General features: G+C 38.2%; 1 protein-coding gene across 7 annotated transcripts in view; it reads left to right on the top strand.

Moving 5' to 3' along the window:
* Positions 1-2513: 2513 nt before the first annotated feature.
* LOC129759618 (actin-binding LIM protein 1-like) overlaps positions 2514-23246 on the top strand; it is a 55652-nt gene continuing 34919 nt past the window's right edge. For 2 of the 7 annotated variants that reach the window (XM_055757104.1, XM_055757101.1), the window contains exon 1: positions 2518-3262. In XM_055757104.1, the coding sequence (XP_055613079.1) occupies positions 3259-3262 (4 nt within the window). In that variant the 5' untranslated portion in view covers positions 2518-3258. Of the gene's footprint in view, positions 3263-23246 lie in introns of all 7 variants that reach the window. The other 5 variants (XM_055757107.1, XM_055757105.1, XM_055757106.1 and 2 more) reach the window with 4 other exon arrangements.

The following is a 23246-nucleotide window of genomic DNA, read 5'->3' as shown; positions in this document are numbered from 1 at the left end:
GATATAGATGTACTCAAATCAATGGCTATCAGCGATGCCAACGGACAAACAGTAAAAGGTATAAAAGGAATCTCTCCGCTCATACGATTTCAGTTATTTGATGTTGTACGAAACTGTCCAATCGATTATATGCATTGTATTCTGTTAGGTATATGTAAACAACTTTCGAAACAGTGGTTTGAAAACCCAAAATGTAAAGGTTATATTAAGTCATGCATTCCTGAAATCGACGTTATGCTTATAAATATTAAAAATTTCCACGAAGCTTCAAGGCGGTCAAGAAAGGCAACGGATCGATATAGTTGGAAAGCTAACGAATGGTTGCAATGGTTACTACATTATGGTAGAATTTGTTTGTCTCATTGTCTTCCGGCACCGTATTATGAAAACTTCCAACTTTTATCAACTTCGGTTTCAGACCTTCTTCAAGAACATATTGAAGAAATAACATTATTACAATGTCAGGACAAATTAGATCAGTTCGTAAAACAATTTGAAATTTTATACGGGCCTAAAGAAATGACCTATAACGTTCACTTGATAACGCATTTAGTACAATCTGTAAAAGATTATGGCTCTCTTTGGAATTTTTCTCTTTTTCCCTTTGAAAATATGAACGGCGTGTTGAAAAAATTTGTTAAAGGACCCAAAGAACCTTTAGTACAAATATCGAACCGTGTAATAATGGCACATTTAAAACACACTGTAAATGTGAGCTTTTCCAACCATTTTGTGAATGATTTTTGCTCTACAAAACGGAAAAACAAACCACCCATAGTTAATAAATGTGTTTATGATATTGGATGTTTAACAAACGTGTATAGTAATCTCCAAAAGTTCAGTAATATCGATAAGCTACATTATTGTAATTTATTGTTTAAACCCGTTGTTCCTAGAAAGGCAAAAATTTCAAACGGAGGCCATAACGATTGTTTTTTTTTCGATTATAGAAAACAATATACAAGCTTTTGGAGAAATTCAAAACATTCTGTCCGATGGAAGTCATTTTTATTTTGTTTTTAAAAAAATTGTCGTCACGAGGACACACAATGATTTACTTAAATGTCAAGTAGTTGATGAAGTTTCAATGGCAAGAGTTAATAATACATTGTCAAAATACGTGACTATTGTTTTTAGAGGCAGTACATTTATGGTGAAACTATGTTATACTTTACATGTAGATTAAAAACTTGTTAATAAATGTAAAAGTACTAGAAGCATTTTACCTAACTTTGTTATTGAGTTCTATTTTAACTTTAAAGTTCCCATAAATAAAAATCACAATTACAATCACGATAAAAATTTGTTTTATTTGCTTCTTTTCACAATTCCCAAACGCATTCATGCAACATAACTGTATTATTTTTTTTTACTTTGTTCAATATAAGACTTTAATTGTAAAACCAAATTTGTAGGAATTAGTCCAGTAGATTCTACGATATCGAATGTCGAATTTTGGTGTTCGATGGCCTAGATTCCTTTGCGACCCTTAATGTGTTAAGAGCAGCTTTGGTATTCCAATAATTGTTTTTACTAAAATGGCAGTCAGCACTGATTGTGCCCCCAATGCAACGGGTTAAGATAAGGCTGACAGTGGCCGTTGGTACCTTTGCTGCTATAGTCAAAGTCCGTAAGTGGTTCCATAATTGACTTCGAAACTGATTCCTGCTCGATAACTGCGGAAGAGAAGATTGAAGAATTTTAAATTATTTTTGAACAAATTGGCAAAGTTTTTATACATAAACATTTGAGTTATTCTACGGGTACAGAATTTCGCATTCCGAACGCAGGCTTCTGATTCATCAAAATTACTAAATTACCATTAAGTCACCACTCATTCAAATAAATTAAATATAGGAAAACTAACAAATGCATATATCGCCATAATCGTCTTTTTTTTATACCTTTGACGTTTCAGGATTCTGTAAACATAGACCTGAAAAAAATCCATGGAGGTTATAAGTTATAGTTCGTGATCATTTTGAAGATTAGCTAAAAAAAATACTGGATGTCTAACACATTATTTACCTTTCATGAAATCATCACTTCAAACATTATTGTGAATGTTTGGTTTTTATCGTCATTTGGAAATTTCCAGGCTATGGTATGATAGAATAGCTACGTTTACAAGGACAGTCACTGTTTCTCGATAAGTCGTCTTATCATATTGACTGTTTGAGATATAGTATTTTGGTATGCGGGAGTATCTATAATAATAATAAAGACATTAAAAATTAGAACAAATTGTTTCGGTGTGGTTTTAACAGATGAAACGTCGTTCACCTTTTCTCAGTGTTAAAACATCGCAAAAAGTCTGAAACGTCTGATTTTGACAGCTGTGCTGTCAAGCAAGCGTCACAGAAACGTTTCCTTGCGTGTCATTGCGCAGCCCCTCTTCGGCTTTGCTGCACGCAAACGCCACTGTTCAAAAAGTCGCCGAGTTGTTCGCTCAGTTCGCTGGAAGCCCGTTTGCCAGACAAGAAAATCCGATTGGACGATTTCATTCATGCTTATTCGCGGTCGCCGCGGTCAGTTCAGCAGTTCAGTTCAGTTCGGTTCTTCGGTGTGTTTTCTCGTCGTTTTGTGGCCGTGTCGCGTTGTCGGAGATTTTCTTTTTCCCCCAATGGACTGCCTGCTGCGGCCCCTATTCGGATTGCGAATTTGCTGTGGAAGTTCTTGTTAGAAAAGAAAGGTGAAAGCAAGGATAACGGTATCTAGCCAATTGGATTTGCCTCAATTTGGAATTGATTTTCCAGCTACGGCTGTCTCGGTTGTTGGAAACCGGAAAACGCTGTGCGTGGAAATCGCGGTGAAAATATTTCCCCGAATTTTGTGTGCTTCCTCTCTTGAGAAGGTGCTACTTTTCTAACGGGAGTGAAAATTTCGGAAATGAAGGTTTTCGGTCGAGCTTGAACGACTTTAATGGTGAATTTTGGGATCGATCTAAAGTGTGGCCGATGAAAGTGCATTATTCAGCTGAAAATTCTATGTTTTAAAGTGCAAAAAGTTCTAAAAATAAGCTATATTTTCCATCAGCCGGAAAAATCGAAGTGAGACGGATAATATTTTTTCTTGTTCGTCGGGCGAGAAAAGTTCCCCCTCGGGTGGAAAAAATTTTCATTGATCGAAGAAGGCGGAGGGTGGTGTTAGCTTTTCCTTGTGTTTTCCGGTGCTGCACGAAATCGGCAAAAGGGAGACGGTGAAAACTGCTAAAAGGTTAAATTTGCCATTGCCGAAGTTTGGTTGAACTGCAGCATAATGGGTGAGTAAAGTTAAATTTTATTTGATTTTTTTTTTCATGAAAAAGTTGAATAGATCAAGGACAAATCTCAACACAAGGTGAAAAACCGGTGAATCTGTCGAACGTTGAATTAATCCAATATGAAGCTATAACAGCGGCTAAACAAAACAGTCAATGAAAATAATCCGGAGGTGAAGAATGTTTTTACCAAGTCACACTCGCCGCTGCGGCTTTCCTCCCATGCACGTCCCGTGAATCCGTGACCAAAATGTGACGGAGGGTTGGGCGTTGTCTCGCCCCCTTCCTGGTCTAGTATACGAAGGAAGGAAGGAAAAAAAGAAATTATACTAGGTATATCGGACATCACCGAGTTTTACCGGCTGTGCTTTCCTGCCTGCTTGCTTGCCATGCGATAGGAAAGCCGGAGGAAGAATGTTGGTTGGTACAATTTCAACTAGAGGAGCATCAGCCAGAAGCAGCAGCCGCGAAGTCCGTCGTGCGAGTCAATTCTAATTTTATAAATAAATACCCTACTACCATCATGCTGCTGCATCACTGGGGACGTTTGGGGCCGTTTGGAGCTAAATGATACATGGCTTTCAAACGGCATTTTAGTGTCACTCTGTTTACCTTTGAGATGAATTTAACTATGCATTTGCTTTAACTTAATTCCAATTTCTGTTTTAAGAAAGGTTTCGAAAATTTTTTAATTGAGACATTAAACTATACCTCTACTTTTTAAATCTAAATTGCGATTTTCAACTTAAATTTAAGACTGCTTTGGAATTCTTTGTCTTAATCTTGAAAAATTTTGAAGATTTAGTTTACAAAAATGCAGCCACTCCTTCATCTTATGATATTTTTTTTCAAGAAAAATTCTCAATAGTAGGCAAAGAAATAATAATGAAAAAATATTGTTTTCACATATTTCTAATATTTAGTGAAAATATCTATTGTTGCGAATTTTCAACAACAAATTTAGGGTAACATTTCACAAAAGAGCGAAACTGCCAAATGTAAACAAATCAAGTTAACAGTCATTCTGAATAAACGCGGTTGCAATTTACTGATTAAACGAAGAACTTATAGGGTTTATGTAAGAGATTCATTCAATTCAGCTCCATTTTCAACATTGGGATTTCATAATATGTAATTGTGGGGAAAAAATGTGGAAAAAACAAAAAAAAATGAATTTGATGATTGTATTTACAATTTTTAAAATTGATAAAGCAGAGCTCAATGGCAAAACTCAGTACAAAGGCAGGAAAAATTAAGAAATTTTGATTCGGAACTTCAACTTGTAATTTTGCATTGAATCATATCAAAAAGAGGAATATTGCTTATAAGGTTAGGTCGTGAGACGGAACACCTTGTAGGAATAAAAAAAATATATCAAAACCATATTTTATCAAAACCAAATCATGAAAATAAAGGAGTTTTTTTATCAAAAGTAAAAAAATAACAATTTTGGACGAGACTTCACGGAATAAAGATAAGGAGAAGATTACTTATTTTTGTTTTCGTCACAAACAGTGATTGGCCAGTAGCATGGCCAACCGACAGCATGTGGAGGCCAAGCAAAGCGCAGCGCTGTGCATAAAGTGGCAGGTTTCGAGAATTATCTTACGGTAGATCACGCAGAGCGTAACCCTCGAATTTTCGTTGAAGCGCTCCAAAACGCGCTACCCATGTAGTTTCAAATGGCCACCACACCAGATTAGAATATTCTAATATTAATCGGACAAGGCAGCAATACAGAGCTCGTAGGCAAACAGGATCTGTAAATTCTTTACTCAGACGTATGACAAATACCAGCATTCGGATGACCTTTTCAAGTGTAGCACAGTACTTACTTACTTAATGGTCCCGCGTCGATTCTCCGGCGCATAGGGCCCTGGTAAACGTGGGCCACTGTCGACTATCCGGAGCCAGCGTCTTCACTTGGACCCGGTCAAGATTCTCGTCGACAGTTCGCTAGGCTTCGCCGCCACGAGTTTCTGGGTCTGCCTCTTTTTCGATGTCCTTCTGGATTCTATTAAAGTGCCTCTCTGCAAATCTCGTTTTCATCTCTTCGCAGCGTGTGCCCAATCCATCTCCACTTACGTTCCCGAATCTCGATTTCTAGCGCCCTTTGATGACACCGGCGATGTAGTTCCTCATTTGAGAACCAGTTGTCAGATCACCAAGTGCGGATGATATAGGATGCATAAGATTCTCTCATGAACATGGCGCCATAAGATTGAAATTCATTGAACCATCTTATTGATTGATTGAAATTCATAAGAAGGTCTTATGACGCGAATGAATTTTTCAGATGACCACCTTCTTCAATGAGAGGTTGTTATTTTTCATAAAAGGGACCTATGGAAACAGGAAATGTCATATTTAATTCCAAAATATTGTTGTTAAAACTTTAATTTTTTTTAGCATATTTGTTTGAAATTAGGTACACCATGGTCACACATAATCACCCGGTTCCATCCAAGAAAATTTTTCTTCTTCATCCGGTTCTCTAACCTTGTGCTTTTTACTGTGATTTGCTGAAAAATAAACGAATGAAAACGTATTTTGATTTACAAATGTTTTCAGCGCACAGAATATAAACATTTATTCTAACTTACCATTTGGTAAGTACCATTTGGAAAATTACTTTTCAATATTAGGAAAAACTCCACAACTCATCACGATGATGAAAAAAATTACTGATGGAATGAATGAATGTGTTCATTTTTTCGCAAATGCCGTTTTTTTTTTCTAATGTTCATAAGATGTTCTTGTGAAAACCGAAAAAATTTAATAAGACTCTTATGAAAAATAATTTTGCACTCTTAAAAGCGGTTCATAAGACGCATCTTTACTTATGGAAATTATTATAAGAATGCATATGTGCACCCAGTTTCACACCCGTACTACAATGTGGATTTGACGTTTGATTTGAAGATTCGGATTTTCGTTCGAAAAGGTATCTGGCGAGAGCGCCAGATGTTGTGGGGACTCGCAAACGCAAATCGGGCTTTTCTAATACGGGTTCCGATGTCTTTCTTGGTACTACCATCAGGCGTTATTTGGCTACCAAGATACTGGAAGCACTCCACATTCTCAACTTGTTGCTCAGCTACCACGAAATTGGTAGGATTTTTCTTGAAGAATGGGGCTTGGACAGAGTTCAAGAATACACGTCTTGGAAGATGGGAGTTGTATTTACGAATGATTGAAAAAACTTAAGAGCTAATGACATTGGAGTATCTCGATTACTGTGATTAGTATCACCAGAGATCGGCCTACTCCAACACGCCTCCTCGATCGGTTGATTCTTATCCAGCGTCGATCGCCAACTTCTTGAGTCGTGCAGCCGAAAGTGGTTTCGTCAATAGATCGACTACCATGCCTTCAGTCGAGCAATAGACGACGTCGATCTCCTTCTTCTGCTTGAGATCTCGAACGAAGTGATATTTTGTGGCGATATGCTTCGTCTGATTACTGAACTTTTCGGTATCCAGCATATTGAGACAACTCTGGTTGTCCTCGTTGATCGTAACGTCGCCATTTCCATCCAACATCCAACAAGCGGGTCATCCAGATTGCTTCCTGTGACGCCTTGGATAATGCGATGAATTCGGCCTCCGCTGTGGATAAGGAAACGCACGCTTGCTTCCGGCAGCTCCAGCTTATGGTACCTTCGAAAAACTTGAAGACTTGACCACTGTTGGATTTTCGGTCTTCAATGTTCGCCGCCTAATCCGAGTCAGCATATCCTTTCAGCCCGAACCTATCTTCAGCTCTACTCAATCGAAACCGAAAGTGGCTGGTTTCCTTCAAATTCTGGCGTCTCCTTCCTTTCCTGCTTGATATATCCCAGATCCAACGGAATCTTTGAATCCTTGGCATCTGCCATGCCCGTCTCTCGAATGATTTGGTCGATGTACTGCTGCTAGTTCACGAAGAAATCGCCTTTCTCGTCTCGCTGAACCTCAATCCCGAGATTATGGGTGACGACTCGAGCTCACTTAGTTCGAATTGCTACTTCAAAGCTCAATTTCCTCGCTAGCTACTACCAAGTCGTCAACGTACACCAGCACGTAACAGGCTTTTCCGTCCTTCAGCTTCCGATAGAGACATGGATCCGCTTTACAGCGCTGGAAACCCTGCTTGCAAAGTGCTGAATGCAGCTTGGAATTCCATGTCCTGGCAGCTTGTTTCAGACCGTAGAGGCTTTTCCTCAGTCTGCGCACACTCTTTCTTCAAGATCGCCGTGGAGAAATGCGGTGTTGATGTCGTATTGCTTAACCTTAATTTTCCGCTTAGCAGTAACGACCAACAAAGTGCGGAAGGTAGTCTGGCGCACCATCGGGGCGAATACTTTGTCGTAATCGCATCCAAACTTTTGTGTGAACCCTTGGGCTACCAGGCGGGCTTTGTAGCGAATGATGGTTTCTCGTTAGTCCCGCTTCGTCTTGTACGTCCACTTGAAGCCAACGACCTTTCGACTTTTCGGTGGATCAACCAATTCCCAAGTTCAGTTTTTCATCAGCGCGTCGTACTCCTCCTTAATTTCAGCCGACCAACGATCGCCGTCATCACCGCCAAGGGCCTCTCGGGGGGTTTGGGGATCACCTGTTGACCTTTTGGATTTCTTGGCTCGCATGGAACTGCGACACGTCACCACCAGTCCCTGCTTGGACTCGGATGCCTGAGCATTACCACCAGTTGGCTTGTGGCCACCAGATCTGCTTGATTTGTGCGATGAACCTTAGAGCAGATATACTACCTTTGAAACCAATCAAATAGTCAAGCAACTTGCCTGGAACTGCGCGCTCCCGTCCGTTGCGCCTCAACACCTGTGAGACGAGTGGATTTGAAGTAGAGTGCAGGAGGGGGCGGAGTGGTAATAATAACGTCACGTAAAAGATGTAGTTGTCGGTCTTCTTCATCTGATTCGTCATCGGTAAGGATGTCTTCCATCGATTTGTGACCCTCGGATTCTGGAACGTTTCGTGAAGGAGTTGAACCATAGTCACAGGAGTAACTGGACCGTTTCGGGCAGGATGCTGGACCACCGGTTTCTCAAAGTCCAGCTGTATGTACACCGGCTGAGGATGTTGAACCCTGATGACACCCGATGCTGATTGCGACTTTGCTCATCCTTCAACCAGAAACGTAACATCCCGGACCTTCGTCATAGAGTGTGTCTCGATGTTGTACACTTCATACGCTACGTATTCCACGTAGCCAACACGGATGCACTCTTTAGCTTTGGCGTCCCATTTGCTCCGTTTTTGTTTCGGAACGTAAGCCATTACCGTAGTTCCGGAAAATTCTCAGATGCGATAAATCCGGCTTTCTACCTGACCAGATTTCCTCAAGCTTATTGGCGTGACCCTTGGTTGGTGATCAATTCAGCAGGTAAACAGATGTGGACACCGCTTCTGCCAGAAGCGATTCGGAAGACCAGCTTCGAAAAGTAAACACCGAGCTCATTCGACGATATATCTATAGACCTGTTGATTCGCTCCGCCAAGCCGTTTTGCTCCTGGGTGTAATCGGTGGTTGTTTGGTGTTTGATGCCAAGTCGTTCCAAAAAACTTTAGAAACCACGATTTGTGTACTCCTTCCCGTTGTCCGTTCGAATGGTCTTGTTCTTGCAACCCTGTTGTCTTTCGGCCATACTGTGGAAGGACTAGAACGCTTGTAGCACCTCGGACTCGGACTTAGTCGTCAAAAAAATAGACGAAGATCTTCCTGGATTCATCGTCTACAAACGTGATGTAGTACCGATTCTTCCCAATCGAAGGTTCCTCCATCGGCCCGCAAACGTCTGAATGGACAACCTCGAGCACCTCGTTCGCTCGTGAAGCGTTTTTGCTGAAAGGTAAACGGGTTTGTTTTCCAAGGGGACAAATCTTCACGCATCACCATCATCATCTTGAAATTGGACTCCGAATACCAAGTAATTTCGGAGTTACTTCAGACTTCTTATGTGTAGGTGACCTATTCTGCTGTGCCAAATTGATTGAGTTTCACCGGATGAGCAGGACATAGAATGATGGGACTTCTGACCATCAAACTTGAATAATCCTTTTATCTTCGTTCCGGTTGAGAAAACCTCTCCGTCGATGTTGACTACAGCGCACCCGCTGTTTTCGAAGATGACCTTGATCCCGTTCTCGACAATTTGGCTAACGGACAGTAAGTTTGTCGAGAGAACATGCATGGCATCTCGGACCCTTCGGCTCTTCGATTCATGATGACTTCTCGGTTGGGTTTGAGAATTGTGTTGGACCTTCCCGTAGTTCTTGGTAACGAGTGCAGAACCTACCGCCGGATCCTCGCATTCTTGAAGCAGCTTGGTTTTGATAGAATCACGATGCCGGAATTTGAAATCGCCATTACCATAGGGCGGTACTCGGAGGGAAGGACAGCAAGCAGCAATGCTCCAACCCATTCGTCGCTGACGTTGGATCCGATGCCTTTCAGTTGATGATTCGATTAACGTACTCGGCCGTCGAACCACAGTTCTCAAGCTTCGTGTTGATCAATTTTCTAAGCAACTAACCTTGCGTTCCGTGCCGGAGTCTTCAAACGCTCTCTTCAGATTCGACCAGATCTCATGTGTAGTTTCGGCTTCCTGGAGGTGCACATAATTAATCGAATCCAAAAGCAAAATTATCGTCGCCTTCGCCTTGCGATCTTTTCTAGGATCAATCGTTGGCCTCGCACCGATAGCAGTTACGGTCGGCTTCACCACATCCCACAGCTCCTCCGATTCCAGGTATGTACGCACGGCAAACTTTGGATTCCGTGTAGACTTGAGATTGAAGCGATTGAGATTGAAAACATCTTCGGTTCTTCAAATCTTCCTGACTGGGCCAATAACATCTTGAAATATGAGGTTTGGACAGAGTTCAAGAATACTCGTCTTAGAAGATTGAAGATTAAGAGCTTATGACATTGGAGTATCTCGATTACTGTGATTAGTTTCACCTGAGATCGCCCTATTCCAACAATTTTCTGTTGACCTCTATCGACTTGGTCTTTGATTTTGAGACCTGCTGCCTTGGAGCTTTCGTGAGGTCGTGAACACTATACATTCATTCAAATTTATTGATAGAAAAAAATAGGACGTCAGCAACAGAGAATCTAGTTACGGTAAGATTGATAAGATGATACCATATATGATTTGATACCATACTGCTGCTGCTTGAAATTGTAAGTGTATGTTAAAGTTGCTAGAGACCCCTTTTCCTGGTCCATCAGGGTCTATCTGGTGGTTCAGAATTCAGGGTTCAGGACAGTTGCCGCTATCCTCCTCTGAGCTATTCTATGCTCATTAAAGTTTTCATCTTCGGTCCACTAGTCTTTTCTCCTTTCCGGGTCAGCCAGGTGCTTGTAAACTCATATAAAAAATTTCAATTCTGCTCAGAAATCCATAACCTATTTATAGTATCGCACGAGCTGTTCCTTACGATAAATTGATGTTCTAATTCTATTTCAGATCTTCGAAAGATTAATCAGTTTTCCCATAAACACTATAACAATAGACCAACAGCACAACTTATCTGTGAATTCATCTAACTGGTGTTTACGTACATATGAATGTCCGCTAGACTACAAGTAGGTAACCATTCAACTGAACGCCACTGGTATGCGCGGTTCCGAAACAAACATCCTCCTGGTGGATGTTTCTGACGTTCTGACTGATGTCATACCTAAAAGTCACACGACGAATGAGTGAAATGACAATTGGGGTTTATTGCTTGCCCTGGCTGTCTGCCCTGTGTTTTGCTGCTTTGCCTAGTTTACTGTTTAATGTTCAGTAGTCAGTCAGTCAGCCGAAAGACTTGTCTCTACTGTAAGTGCTTGATCGATGTCGGGTTAAGGGTTGTCCACCGACGTCGGCGCGCGATGATGAGAAGTTATTTTAATTGATTTTTTCTCGCTACAAACTTCCTAAGCTGATGCTGCAGCTTGCCGTATGTGCTTAATTCAATTGGTAGGTCATGCGCAGATGTAACCAATGATTTGGTTGGCTAGGTTTTTTGTGCCAGTTAGAGGCGTTATGAATATTAAGAGTGGTTTGATAACTATTGCAGAATATAGAGATCAACTTTGTGCAATTAATTTCCATTCCGATTCAATAAACTTAAAACTGAAGAAAATCACTCTTGGCGAAATACCTCTGCTATCTGTTAAGATAAGCGTTTGGTAGTGGAATTCAGAGGAAATGTTTCGCTTATCTTTTCACTCGGTTGAGATAACGTTTTGTTTAGATTGGACGCAACAACGCCAGTAATGCAAAAATAGAACGAAGATATAATTGCTGTACTAATTTACACGTTCAAGACTACGGACTAGACTAGATTGAAGTGTAATAATTGGTAGCACATTAGCTACCTTTTCTGGTTCCAGAATTCAAATTGAAAAAACTCACTATTTCCAATGGAGTTGATACGAGTTTGCATAATAACTTCATCCAACCGTTCAAATAGCGCTATTTACAATGTGCAAAAATAGACAACTTCCACAAGGCACATGCTCTCAGAATCGCCACTGATAGCCGCTTCCAGTTAGTCATCGGGCAAAATGTGCACACAACGAGAGAGATCCAGCGAGCGGGCAGCCATTAAAACCATGAATGTGAACATCAATAAAAGCATTGAACAAAACCCGCGATGATACACGTTCTTGTTAGATCTGTTTACGCAAACAAACGGCTTGCGACACAGAGCTAAGCCGTTTAATGGTGGGTGGGATGCTGCTGCAGTAAATACGTAAAAAAAAACATCGCATTAGATCTCGCGAAAATAAAAAATGGAGCCGTTCACCGCGTAACAAGTGCGATCGTAAAGCTCCAAAATGAATGGCGAAAAAGTGTGACCAAACCAATCGAACCTAACTTGGGGAAGGTAAAAAAACCCATCAAAAAACCACAATCAGTTCGTGTCGCCCTGTGGTCATTTCTTTCAATTGGGAACACTCCCTGGCGGCTCCATTCGGTTGGTTACACGAGTTGAGTATCATTTTTTTTTTCTTTGCGCTTCAGCTCATATCACATGGCATTTTTCTGAGTACTTAACCGCCACGCCGCGGCTTGTACAGGCAAACGGAGGACGGCGCGAACATTGCAGAGGTGTCAGTCCAATCAACAAATTCAAGAATGACACAAGTGCAAATTCTATTATCACCTCCGCGATATCTCTGTGACAGAAGAACGCGCACCTTTGCGAGGTACCTACTGGTTGATTGGAAACGAGAGGTTTTTTGCGCCAACTCACAATCATGAAGGCGGCAGGTATCAATCGAACGGTCAGATTACATTTCAGCTTCGAGTTGTTTTTCTTTGCTGATAAGCGACGTTTACGATGCGCGACTCAATTTGAAGAGCAAAAGTTCATGTGCCGGCAAAGGTTTGCCTTTTGAGCTACTTGGTTAAATGACCCTTCACTTCTTGAACCATCATTGATTTTGATTCAAATATTGATTCCTGGAAATCTTGCCACATTAAAAAAAGAATTGTGATCAACCAAAAAGGATTGATACTTTTTTCATTTCTTCTCTTTGGGAATGATAAGGAATACTCGTGCTATCAGTTTCTAGAGACCTGTTTTCAAAATTTATTTTTTCGAAGTAGTTAAAGGGTGTTTCATTATGTTTAATGGCGTATTTTTGCCAAATTGGTGACAACTGAGAAGAAATATGGGAAAAATACAAGTATGTACCTCCAAATGTTATATCATTAACCACCAGACTGCCTCAAATTTGTATGGGAAATATAAAACCTGTGAAATGTTATGCGCTGCGACTAAAATTTATCCTAAGCCTAGTACAAGATCTCATGCCAAATTTGGGCCAGATGGGATCACGGGAAGGGGTTGCTCAACGAGCCTGAAGTTTGTATGGGATTTTGAGACATTTTGTTCGGGAGAAACAGGAAAAATCAGTTTTCCATCAATAACTTTGTTTCCTTCCTGAATACAATTTTTCTTAAAGCCCTAGATTATGACAAATATTTCATCTGAAGACTGCATTTCGATAAGTGTTAAGATGAAAAAGTTATTAGGCTTCAAAATGAGCTAACTTTTTTAAGAGTGGTATTCATCACTGTTAATGAGTCGAGGCGATCGAACATATAAAGCCTCATTAACTGTGATGAATACCACATTTTAAAAAGTTAGCCCATTTTTGAAGCCTAATAACTTTTTTATTTGAACTCTTATTGGAATGATGCAGTCTTCGGATGAAATATTTGTCATACTTTGGGCTTTAAGAAAATCCGTATTCAAAAGAAATCGGCCGAAGGGAATAAAATTTATTGATGTTAAACTTTGATTGTTTTTCCCGAACAAAATGGCTCAAAATACCACTACCAAACTTCCGGTTCGTTAAGAGACCCCTTCCCGTAATCCGATCTGCCCCAAATTGGGCATGAGATCTTGTACTAGGCCTTGGATAAATTTTGGCCTGCAGCGCAAAACTTTTTCAAAAGTCGGGTCATTTGGGGCACTCTATTAACCATCGTTTCAATAAACGACAGTTATTAACATCAGTTTTAAATACTGCAAAACGTTAAAATATCAACTTCCTTTGAAAAATTATTCAATGGTGAATGTCGGTCTCGTCCAGGAATCGAGCTGGAGTCCTCTGAGTTACCTCTCCGACACCTTACAGCTAGTCCAAACCGTCAGACGAAATTAGTCAAGCTGTAGCTCTATATTTGAGTTGACTTCATCGAGTTGAATTCGCTATTTGATTCCTTGAAGTCCTTTTCAAATGGAAACACTTAGAATCTAGCTCTGAGACTAAGAACGCGATACATGGGACCTGAAACCTGAAACCTGAGACCTGAGACCTGAGACTTGAGACTTGAGACCTGAGATATGAGACCTGAGACTTGAAACCTGCGACCTGCGACCTGTGACCTGAGACAAGAGATATGAGACTTGAGACCTGAGCATGAGACATAAGACCTGAGACATGAGTCCAGAGACCTGAGACATGAGACTTGATTCAAAAAGCATGAGACTTGAGACCCGAGACCAAAGACATGAGACATAAGACATGAGTTCCAAAATGTTTTGAGATTTTTTTTGTGATGTTTTTCATTTTTGACTGTTTTTAACTGGGATTATGAAAGGTAGAATTTATCAAAAATTACAGTATTCAGTGCACATTTAATCACATTTAAAATAATCTGATGGAATAAAGATTTTCTAGTTTGTGAAACATGTCAAACTCTTACGAAAAATTTGTTCAAAATGGAAATTGAAATTTTTGACAAGCGTTAAAAGCGCGAAAAACTTATCTCTCATATGGTTCCAAAAATTGTTTTTCACAATTAAATTCTATTTTTACCCTTTGAGAGTCTGGAATTCATAAAATCTTGCGGAGGAAAACGCAAGAAAACAGAAAAATTGAAAATAAGTGGCCACCATGTTACATGGTTCACTAATAAAATGCACAGAAGGTAGAATGAGATACCAAATGTTTGTGTGATTCTATTATGTATCTTGCGGTTTTTACTGGTAATCGCATTCTTTATTGATTAAATTTTTTTGTAAAATGGAGATCGTAAAAATGTATGAGCTACGAATTACATCGAAAAATTATCACAGTAAAAATGCGAATTTGAAAAGCAAGTTCAAGCCATAGAATAATTTTCAAATTTAGACTTAAGATTTGAAATTCAAATTTAAAATTTTCAATTACTATATCATCAATATTTCTGATTGGATTGTAAATTCAGCCTCAGAATTTAGATTAAAATGCCAAGTTGAAGTTCAAACACCCGGAACTCAGGCTTTAAATATATTTTGAAATATAAAATGAAAAACCTCACTCAGTATTCAAGACGAGAATCAAAAAAAAAATCTTAGAATATTAAGAGGAAAAGAATTTAGCGTATTCTGTTCTCAAAATGCCGAAAAAAAATTAAATTAGAATATCAATAAGTAGCAGTTAACTGGAGCTTTAGAAATAAAAATTAAAATTCGAATTATGAATCCAAACTTAAAGTTAAGTTTTGTTTCCTAGATCTCTAATTCTGTATGCGATGAAATAATTTTTAACTGGGACATCATCGTTTCAAGTCAATCGAAAAGTGTTGACAAAATTTAAAAAAAAATCAGAGTTTTGCACCGGGATTGAGATATGAAAAATTTATTAGTATATCTATGTACTTAACTCAAAATTGATGATTTTGGCACCTCATCTCTCTGATTCTAAAGGCCTCAATTATTTTCTTAATCTTTTGCATTTAAACCTGCTCAAACTATTTTTTGTAGAAATCCCAACAAACATCATCGTTATCTAAATTTCCTTACGTTTAACATTTAAAAAAAAAATTATTTTGGTTGAAAACTCTGATAAACATATAAATTTGTGTATATTAATACTGGGAAGATCATAAAATCTCGATCGAAAAACCGGGAATTTAAAACTGGAAACTCGTTGGCCACCCTGGATCTAAGACATTATATCTGAGTCCTGAGACATGCGACCTGTCGCAAAAGACATGCAACCTGAGACCTGAGACAAGAAACCTGAGACCTGAGATATGAGACATGAGACAGGTCTCAGGTTATGTCTCATGTTCTCAGGTCCCATGTCTCATGTCTCAGGTATCAGGTCTCAAGTCTCAGGTGCCAGTCTTAGATCTCATATCTTAAGTCTAGGGTCTCAGGTCTCAAGTCGCAAGTCTCAGGTCTAAGTGTCAAGTCAAGAGAATAAAACATAATGCGAAAAACAAATAAATTGGAATAAGTTACACGAAAGCTTGTATGCAACAAAATGTCATACCATATCATTACACAACACATATAAACCAAGTAATTTTTTATCAAATAATTCAGTAAAATCAAGAATACAAAAAGTGAAAAAACTTCCATCTTCCAAAATTTGTATTTTGGTCTTGTAATCTTTCGGATATTTGAATTTTTTGTCGAAATTTCTATAAAATACTTCAAACTTTATGTATTACCCCCTTCGGATTTTTGGAAATTTCGAAGGGGTGGGGGGGTGGTGGCAAAAGAAGAAATTGATATTTGTTCCAGCCTTATACTGTTTCTTATAAAATTCTAAGAAAATTACACGACATTTGTTCGTTTTGTGTCGTATCGTATGTCACATTGATTTTGTTAAAGACCTCACATACAGAAAGTGGGAGGAGTCATTCGGTAAAATAAATAATCGTTTCACGTTTTCGCGATTCGCGATTGCATGAATATTGTTCGTGTTATACCGAATCATTCGTTGATTTTATATGCAAGAAGCCCTCTTTTCAGAAGCGAGAGGGGTCACTCTCCATAATAAATTATGTTCTTACATCGAATTAAGCTTTTGTAACTATTTTCATAAAAATCGCCTGAAAATTTTTCAAGTCATTTCGTATTGAAAGTTGATTTTATAAAGAAGAACCCCTTTCCAAAGACAGTGAGGATCTTGAAACTATTATACAAATCATCTCTGCCGCGAAAACTCCTCGGAAACCAAATTTCACATTATTCTGACCGCCCGTTTAAACGTGATGGTGCTACAAGAAAAGCGACACCATTTTTTTTTTTATATTTACGATATTTAATCAATGTTTTTTTCTGAATACGAAAACCGAAAAATTAATAATCCTATACTCTTTTTTACAGTTTTGCCTATAATACGTTGTAAAATCACATAAAAATAAAAAATAATATCATTCAACAAAAAAGTTGTCTCTACATACATAACTATGGACAAATGTCACTTTATCGGAAAATCTGACTAATGTACTGCTGTAATGCAAATGGCTACATTTTTTTTTAAATCTTAGCATGGATTGAACAGATTCTTTTCATGAAAAGAATCCACGTAAATTTCTTGGTTGACAGTCCCGGAAGCTATGAAAATGCTGATTTTCAAGCCACAGGTACAGATGGCTTGCCAAACCAGATATTTCTTCGCGAACTGTGACAGTTTCATGTGCTTGAAAATATCTGCAACCTTTCCCCTTCCTTTTTCCGTATAAAACTCCTGTCCCTGAAGCTGCTTGTAGTCGGCTTTGACGTAGGTTTCGTCGTCCATTACCACGCAGTCAAACTTCGTCAGCATCGTCGTGTACAGCCTCCGGGATCGCGCTTTGGCCGTCGTATTTTGTTTATCAGCGCGATTTGGAGTCACTACCTTCTTGTAAGTCGATAGTCCGGCTCGTTTTTTGGCTCGATGCACGGTTGTAGACGATACTCCCAGCTTATTTGCGGCATCTCGGAAAGAGAGGTTAGGGTTTCACTTGAAACTACCGGCAACTCTCCTTGTCGTCTCAGCGGCTTCCGGTTTCCTGGCTGTCGACAAACGTTCCCCAAACACTTTAATTGCATTTGTAACGGTTGATTTGGCAACCTTTAGCGATTTTGCCAGCTTTGCGTGCGAGTAACTCGGATTTTCGCGATGCGCGAGCAAAGTTTTGATACGCTGCTCTTCTTTCTTGGACGGAATTTTGACAACTGAAGAGTGAATTCCAAAATCAAAATAGGACCAACATTCTACACACACACCTTCAAAATGAGGGGTGTTCAGGTTTTTTAAATGCAAAATTGAAAGAAATACGTCAAGTTGATATTGACCAAATTTTAACCGTATCACTTTTTATATAACGAAATTTTTGTACAACATTTTGATACAGATCCTTAGTTTTAGTAACGTGTCCTTAAAAAACGATTCGTATTTTCACGAAAAATGTGAAAGAATATTATTCCTCTGAAATCAAAATCTGATTCGTTATTATAATAATATTCCCCATGTCTCACCCAAGCAATTCCCATAGAAAACATCAGCTCAACGATGCAAAGCATAATCCTTATCAACAAACGCCGCATTTTACTCCCATTTTTTGTGGTCTGATGCTCGCTGCATCAACCGAATCATTACTGCGATAAGCTTTCAAGTAATTTTCAATTTGTCTTTTCTAGGTTCTTGAGTCATCTTGGTTTTTGGCTCCGTGTCTTCTTGAATGTGAAACACCTGTACAAGCAAAGTTAAAACTCTTCATTGCAAAAAAAAGGAGAATAACCTTATCAATGGTAGTTCTACTTTCAAAGTGACGAGTAACAGTTTCAATTCGATTTTTCGACATGTGAACACTTGAAGTTGATGGAATGAGACAAAAAACTATTGGAAGAATCCGTTAATATTCAACTATTCGAAGAGAAAGAAACGCTCCACAAAAATTATTGGTTTCCAACACTTGACTTCCGCCGTCTTACTAATCTAATCTGGCATACCATTCGATCAATGTATTCAAACCTGTCTACGATTCCTGATTCGTTTGAGCTTAGAGCTGACTGAATAGTATAGTTTGATATGCTCCGATTGAGTCTACTAAATACTCGATAAGGGTTTCAAAGTTGATTGACACATTTTGAAAAAAAGTAACCTACGTCAAATGGTTTATCTCGGTTGAATATTTTAACTGAATTTCGAGTACATGTTTCCAAAAATCTTCAAATTGGATTCCTTCAGGGCTAATTTTTTTTTAATGTTCTCTTTGTTTGACCTGACGATGATTCAGGTTGTACTATGATATACTTTGGCGAAAGTCTAAATGAAGTTCACTTGTTATGCATCGTCGTCATCGTGTATTCATAAAGTGGAGCTGGAGAATCGAATTTCCAGACAAAAAAGGGAAACTAAGTTACCCCTCATGTGCGCAATTACATGTCTTTGCTGCAGGCAGAGTCAAGTAACATCTGGGCTGATTTTTTTTCGTGTTTTCATCACGCGCTTCGGGTTAATCCACCTGAGACGGATCGCAACACTTTGATAGTACATACATATCCAACTCTAGATGAAAGGTGAAAATAAGAGTTACAGGTCCGGGGTCCGGATTCCGTGGATGAGCTGTACCCATCTGTATGAGCCGGTGTCTGTGTGTCTTCACAGGAGGGACGTATGACTAGCATCATCGGATCCGTTAGTTTGTCGAGCTGGGGAAGCTCTTTTGCGCCTTTTCATTCGACAACATAGCGCGTCATACGCAAACGCAACGTAATAAAACATTATCCCCCTTATACGGAGTAATGTTTCGGTTGTTTTTTTTTCGCTTCTCTATCGGAACGTACTTTGTTGACGTGAGTGACCATGGCTCTAAACGGTGTAGTTTTTCACCTTTCCATTTTTTTTCGCTTCTTTCGTTTATCTCTTTTCATTCATGGTTCCTACTGGTAGCCGATTCAAGATACATGTAACCATTATAACTTCCTCTTTGTCCAAAATGGAGTGCAAAATTATGGTCGGAAAGGTAATAAATGCTTAAAGTGCAGGCTTCTGTTTGAGCACTTGCAGTACTTTTTATTGGCTTTAGTTCGAACACTTCGATTGATTTATTCTATTGTAAAAAAGTTTGTTGCATTAACATTTATCAATAATACAAGTATAGATACTTTATGGTTCCACTTGGAGGAAACATAAAATGGCTAAACCTTTAAGAAATTTCGATCAAAAATATTTAAGTGAAGGAAGTTCAACCTTTAAAATAACTATTAATCTTCATATGATAATCATCTTTTATCCTCAATGGTTCCACGATTCCAGAATTGTGTCTAGAAACCGCATCCGCACCGCAGTTTGTTTTTATTTCTTTGACCTTTTGGAACCCGAACTTCACACTTGCTGCTTGAACGGCCGAAAGCTATACAAACGAAACTCAACTCACGAAACGAAACTCACTGCTCGGGGATTTATGAAGCGTTTAACCGTCGTCATCGCTGTTAAGGAATATTATTGTTTCTTCAATCGGTTTGTTCCCATAGGGCAAAGACGTTGTGATCGGACCCATAATCATTCTTCTGATTAACTTTCTTCATTTCGATACTACAACTTGACTGAGGAAATAATAATTTTGTTCAATCGATTTCTTCCTAAAGCATGTTTGATCAAATCCAATGATCATTTCAACGGGACGAATATTTTGAATCAATCATAATTCTTTACCCGAGTAACCCGAAGCTCATGATCATCTTCAAAAGCAACCCCAAATTCAATTGATTTATGCTAGTTTAAATTTACTCACGGACCGCAAAGCACACACAAACATCGCTTGAATAAATAATAATAATCCCCCTCGAACTGGATCGTATGAACATCATCAAAAACCGTCATCGTCCCCCTTCTACAGCTTGTGCCGGGCTCATCCACTTGAATGATGGACCGGCTTGATGAACCCGTCCGGTTGTCTTATGCTTAGAGCCATTCACTGTTGTATACTGTGTGTGACTGCATAAGTACTCAACCAAAAGCCGGTTCGGTTCCATTACGATCCCGGCGTAAAGCATTTCTTTCATCACAGTTTGTGTGTATGTCTTATTCCGGTACGCTTTTGTTTTCTGGACATTATCATGCGCAATCAAACTCTGGCTTCACTTGCGTCTTTCTAACCTCAAATGCTGCACGCTGCAATGGGAAAAGAAGGACCGGAGGAAATAAATTTAAGAAAAGACAATTACCAATCCAAACAATCAACTGGCAAGTTTCGCTAATGGTTCATTTTATTCGCAATTGTGTCATCGATTATTTTTTCAATTATCGGCCTACGTATTCAGACCGTATATTTATGCAGAAAACATCGTTTCCGAATTTTACGTGAGTTGTTTAATGTTGAGTTGTTTAATGTTGAATTTTTTTTGACCCTCGAGACCCTTTTTTTTAAATTTTAGAGCTAGTTTAAAAAAATAAGAATTTTGCATAACCATCACTATTGCACCTCCAATTTGGTTTCGTTACTATTCGGCCATTGAACCAGTGATTGAACATGCGTAGTGTTGTTCTTTTCTTACCCTACCAGAGGCCGAAAATTGAAAACATCAGAAATCAGCTGTTCGGATGACAAGTCGGGAAATGCCTTATGGGCGAAACTTCAAAACCAAAACAAAAACGGCCGATCAATTTAGCAAAACTTGCAGGCGTAACTGAAATCGAAAACTAAAAAAAGCGAAACTCGAAAATCTCTAAAATTTAGTGTAAAAGTTAAAGATTTTGCTAACCAACGAACAATAAGTGAATATAATGCACATTTTTTGATTTTGTTGAACAAAAAGTGGTTGATTTTTCAAATAGGATTTGATTAGATGTTCCGAAATTTCAAACGCGTTTTTCTCGTTTCGAGCTAACTGCTAGTTTCGCCCTTATGAAATGTTACGCTAGAAATGTAGCTGTTTTCTGGCTTTTGTAAATCTGCTTTTCCAATACATTTCGCTCACAATTTAAGTTTATATACGTAAATTCTGGCTATCGAATTTATTTTCATCAGAAAGAAAATTTAACATCCATCCTAGAGTAGTTATTGCATGAGGGTTATTGAACTTTTCCTTGAATATTCCATAGAACTAGATGACTAAACTCCATTCATTGAAAATTTTAAAAAAGTTTAACAAAATAAAAAAAAACTTAAATACGGCTACTGATGAATATGAAGCAGTTCATAACCCTGTTTACAATTTAATGCATGTTATTTTATGGTTTTGAAAATTCAATCAACGAAAACATTACTTCAACAATTATTTATTTATTTATTTAATCATGTTACGTAAGATACAATCTTATAATTTTTTGTTACAATGACATTCTATATTTATCCATAAAATGGAATCGGTTATGCAGAAAAATTGGTGTTTGAGCTAAAATGTTAATGTTTTATTTAATTGATATTCATATTTTTCAAAAAGATCCCACGGTAGACTTTCATTCCAAGAACGAGTTACTGAGAAAAATCATATGAATTTCTTGAAAAATACCAAAAACTAACTTACAAAAAATTAAATAACTTCTTCATTACACGTTTTAGCAGCTACTTTTTGTTTCTTTCAAAAGATGAAACTTAGTTCTTCATATGTAACTTGAAGTGAAATTTTGCTGAAAAACTATACTTCAAGATGTTTGAAATTGATGAAAATCTGAGTATTTTTTAGTCTTACTTTTTTCGCTATAACAAAGACAAGGTATTTTGTATATAAAATATCTCAAATTTTATGAAAATTAGAAAAAAAAATCCAAGAATTTATATATGTAAATATTTGAATAAATCATATTTTACAGAGTGATGAAGATATCTTTTATTTTTTTCTCACTTTTCACCAAAATTTTAACCAAACTTCTACTTAGTAAGTTGCTTAAAACATCCAAATTTTTCAAAATTTTTGATATGCGCCATCAAGAACCGTCTCATTGGACGGCTTCGGTTACCAATTTTTTACTATGATATTTTTGCTCAAAAGATGCATAAATAATGCAAATTTAAAAGAATTTTTTATACTTCATATTTGATTATTCATTTTTAAGTACTTTCCCAATAGGGGGCATCCATTAATTACGTAACGCTCCTAGGGGGGGGGAGGGAGTAAGCTCGAGCGTTACGAATTGTGACATAGGGGAGGGGGGGAGGTACGCTTATCGTTACGTAACGATTTTTTCCTTAAAAATTTTCAGTTTAATCGCAGCTACTATGATATCATGCAATTTTTGCAGAATGATAAGCCCACCAGAATCAGCTTAAAATTTATAAGCTTCAACATGATAAAACTGGTTTGTAACCTTCCCTTTTTAATGATTCTGAGATAGACTCCTTAAACTGTGTATTGGATATTCAAGAAATAATCGCTAGAAAACCGAATATTAGATATGTACATTTACCCCCAAGAACACGACGAATATTACACAGTGGAGTGTATTTTACATAATTGTTTAATTTATTTTGCTCCTTGAACAAAATAAATTAAACAAGGTAGATCATCAGTTAACAAGCACAGAACAACTAGTAATAAGACAATCATTTTATTTTATCAGAGAGTTATCATCAATGAGTACTAAGAAGCGATTTGGATAGATATTAATTCCGTTTCGAAGAACGTTAATAAATTTTATATTAAAATCTTTTCTTACCATCGAAAAACATTATTCAAAAACAAGAAAAGATGGAGGGGGGGGTTATTATCAGCGTTACGTAATTTTCATAGGGGGGTACGTCCAAGCGTGACGATTTGTGACGTAC

The sequence above is a fragment of the Uranotaenia lowii genome, unplaced genomic scaffold (assembly GCF_029784155.1).
Source record: "Uranotaenia lowii strain MFRU-FL unplaced genomic scaffold, ASM2978415v1 HiC_scaffold_208, whole genome shotgun sequence".
NCBI classification, from domain to species: domain Eukaryota; kingdom Metazoa; phylum Arthropoda; class Insecta; order Diptera; family Culicidae; genus Uranotaenia; species Uranotaenia lowii.
The sequence above is the reverse complement of the archived record's forward strand: the minus strand, read 5'-3'. Positions and strand labels throughout refer to the sequence as shown.